The 1730-nt window shown below is 34.2% G+C and overlaps 1 protein-coding gene across 1 annotated transcript in view; it reads left to right on the forward strand.

Moving 5' to 3' along the window:
• Window positions 1-1730, forward strand: part of LOC107701925 (probable E3 ubiquitin-protein ligase HERC1) — a 75619-nt gene that overhangs the window by 55344 nt on the left and 18545 nt on the right. Inside the window, 2 exon segments of the mRNA XM_016504079.1 lie at window positions 425-552; window positions 688-812. Coding sequence (XP_016359565.1) covers window positions 425-552; window positions 688-812 — 253 coding nt within the window.

A 1730-nucleotide genomic window follows, 5' to 3' on the forward strand; every position in this document is an offset into this window, starting at 1 on the left:
TATAATTTATTCTTTTTTTTTATTTATTTTTTTCCCAGCAAGGATGCATTAAATTGATCAAAAGTGATAGTAAAGACGTTTATAATGGTTCAAAAGATTTGTTTCATTTAAAATCTGCTATTTTTAACTTTCTCTTCATCAAAGACTCCTGAAAAAAGTATCATGGTTTCCACTGAAGTGGAAATCAGCATATATACATTAAGTTAGATATTCTATTCTATTCTACTCTATTCTATTCTATAATTTAGTATGTGTTTTCAGTTTTCATTTTGCTATGTGCTTTTGTCATTTTTGCCATGTATGTATGTATAAAACTAAGCTAATAATTTCTCAAAATGGCTAAATTAATCAACCTGGCCAATAAGTTTCTCCAAGGCATTACCAAATGTCTTGACTTGTTTCTGATTGGCTGTTGTGTTTGTAGGTGAGCAGCTGCAGCTGGAATGCAGAACAAGGGCTGTTAGCCACCGGTGCACAGGATGGGACAGTTCGACTGTGGGCCATAACGCCAAACACAGCAGAACTACAGCACACACACACCTGCAGCGTCAGGTGAGACTGCTTGTTTTTCATCTCTTTGATTGGGAAAGGGAGAAATCCAAATGTTTCATAGGTCTGATGGGAGATGGATGCAAATGAATGTTTTGGGCACTGACAGGTCTGTGTTTGTGTGTGTGGTCTCTGCAGTGAGGATGCTCAGAGCTCAGATGGTTCAATGGGATCTCATCTGCTGTCCGCCGTATCGTGGAGCGCAGAGGGAACTCTACTGGCTGCCTTCCAGAACAAACTCCTCAACATCTGGACCGTCAATGGTCAGACCAGCATCCCGCACACACACACACACACACACAGACACACACACACACACAGACACACACACACACACACACACAGCACTACTGCTGCCAAATCTTATATGTAATAGAATGGGTATACAGTAATGTATAATTGATTGTAAGAGCAAGTTAACTTGAAGACCATATGAAAGCAAAATTATCTCTATTTACTTATTCATTGTTCTTGGTCTTATTGTGCACAATATAGTGTCTTATAGTGCATGTTATTCAGAAGAAAAAAGTTTGTTACCTTAATCTTGCATCAAAATAACTTTATTTGCTTCTGAAACAATATTTTTGCAGATGTAACCAGAGATAATTTAGTATAATGTATACACTATTATAGTATTTATTAATTGATTTATATACTATATTTATATGGTATTATAGCATGTATTAATATTTTGAATAATTTTGAATTAGTCTTTATTTTTATTTTCAGGTTTCATTTTAATGTAAAATTTTGCTTTAAATATATTTTTAGTAATTTTAGTACTTTAAACTTACTTCAGTTAGTTGTCAAGACAAGATTTCTAATTTCATTTCTTTTTTTTAATCTTTATTTCAATTACCAAGGACGGTTTTTAATTTAAGTTTATTTTCAGGTAACATTAAAAACACTGAATGTAGTGTGGTTGGGGGGAAATATTTATTTACATTTACATTTAGTCATTTAGCAGACGCTTTTATCCAAAGTGACTTACAAATGAGGACAATAAAAGCAGTCAAAACTAACAAAAGAGCAACAATATATAAGTGCAAATGACAAGTCTCGGTTAGACTTGCGGTTAGACTACGCAGTACACGTAGCAAGGTGTATATATATATTTTATACACGCACACACACACACACACACACACACACACACACACACACAAACAAAGAAAAACAAG

Source organism: Sinocyclocheilus anshuiensis, unplaced genomic scaffold (assembly GCF_001515605.1).
Source record: "Sinocyclocheilus anshuiensis isolate Anshui unplaced genomic scaffold, SAMN03320099.WGS_v1.1 scaffold1184, whole genome shotgun sequence".
In the NCBI taxonomy this organism is placed as follows: Eukaryota; Metazoa; Chordata; class Actinopteri; order Cypriniformes; family Cyprinidae; genus Sinocyclocheilus; species Sinocyclocheilus anshuiensis.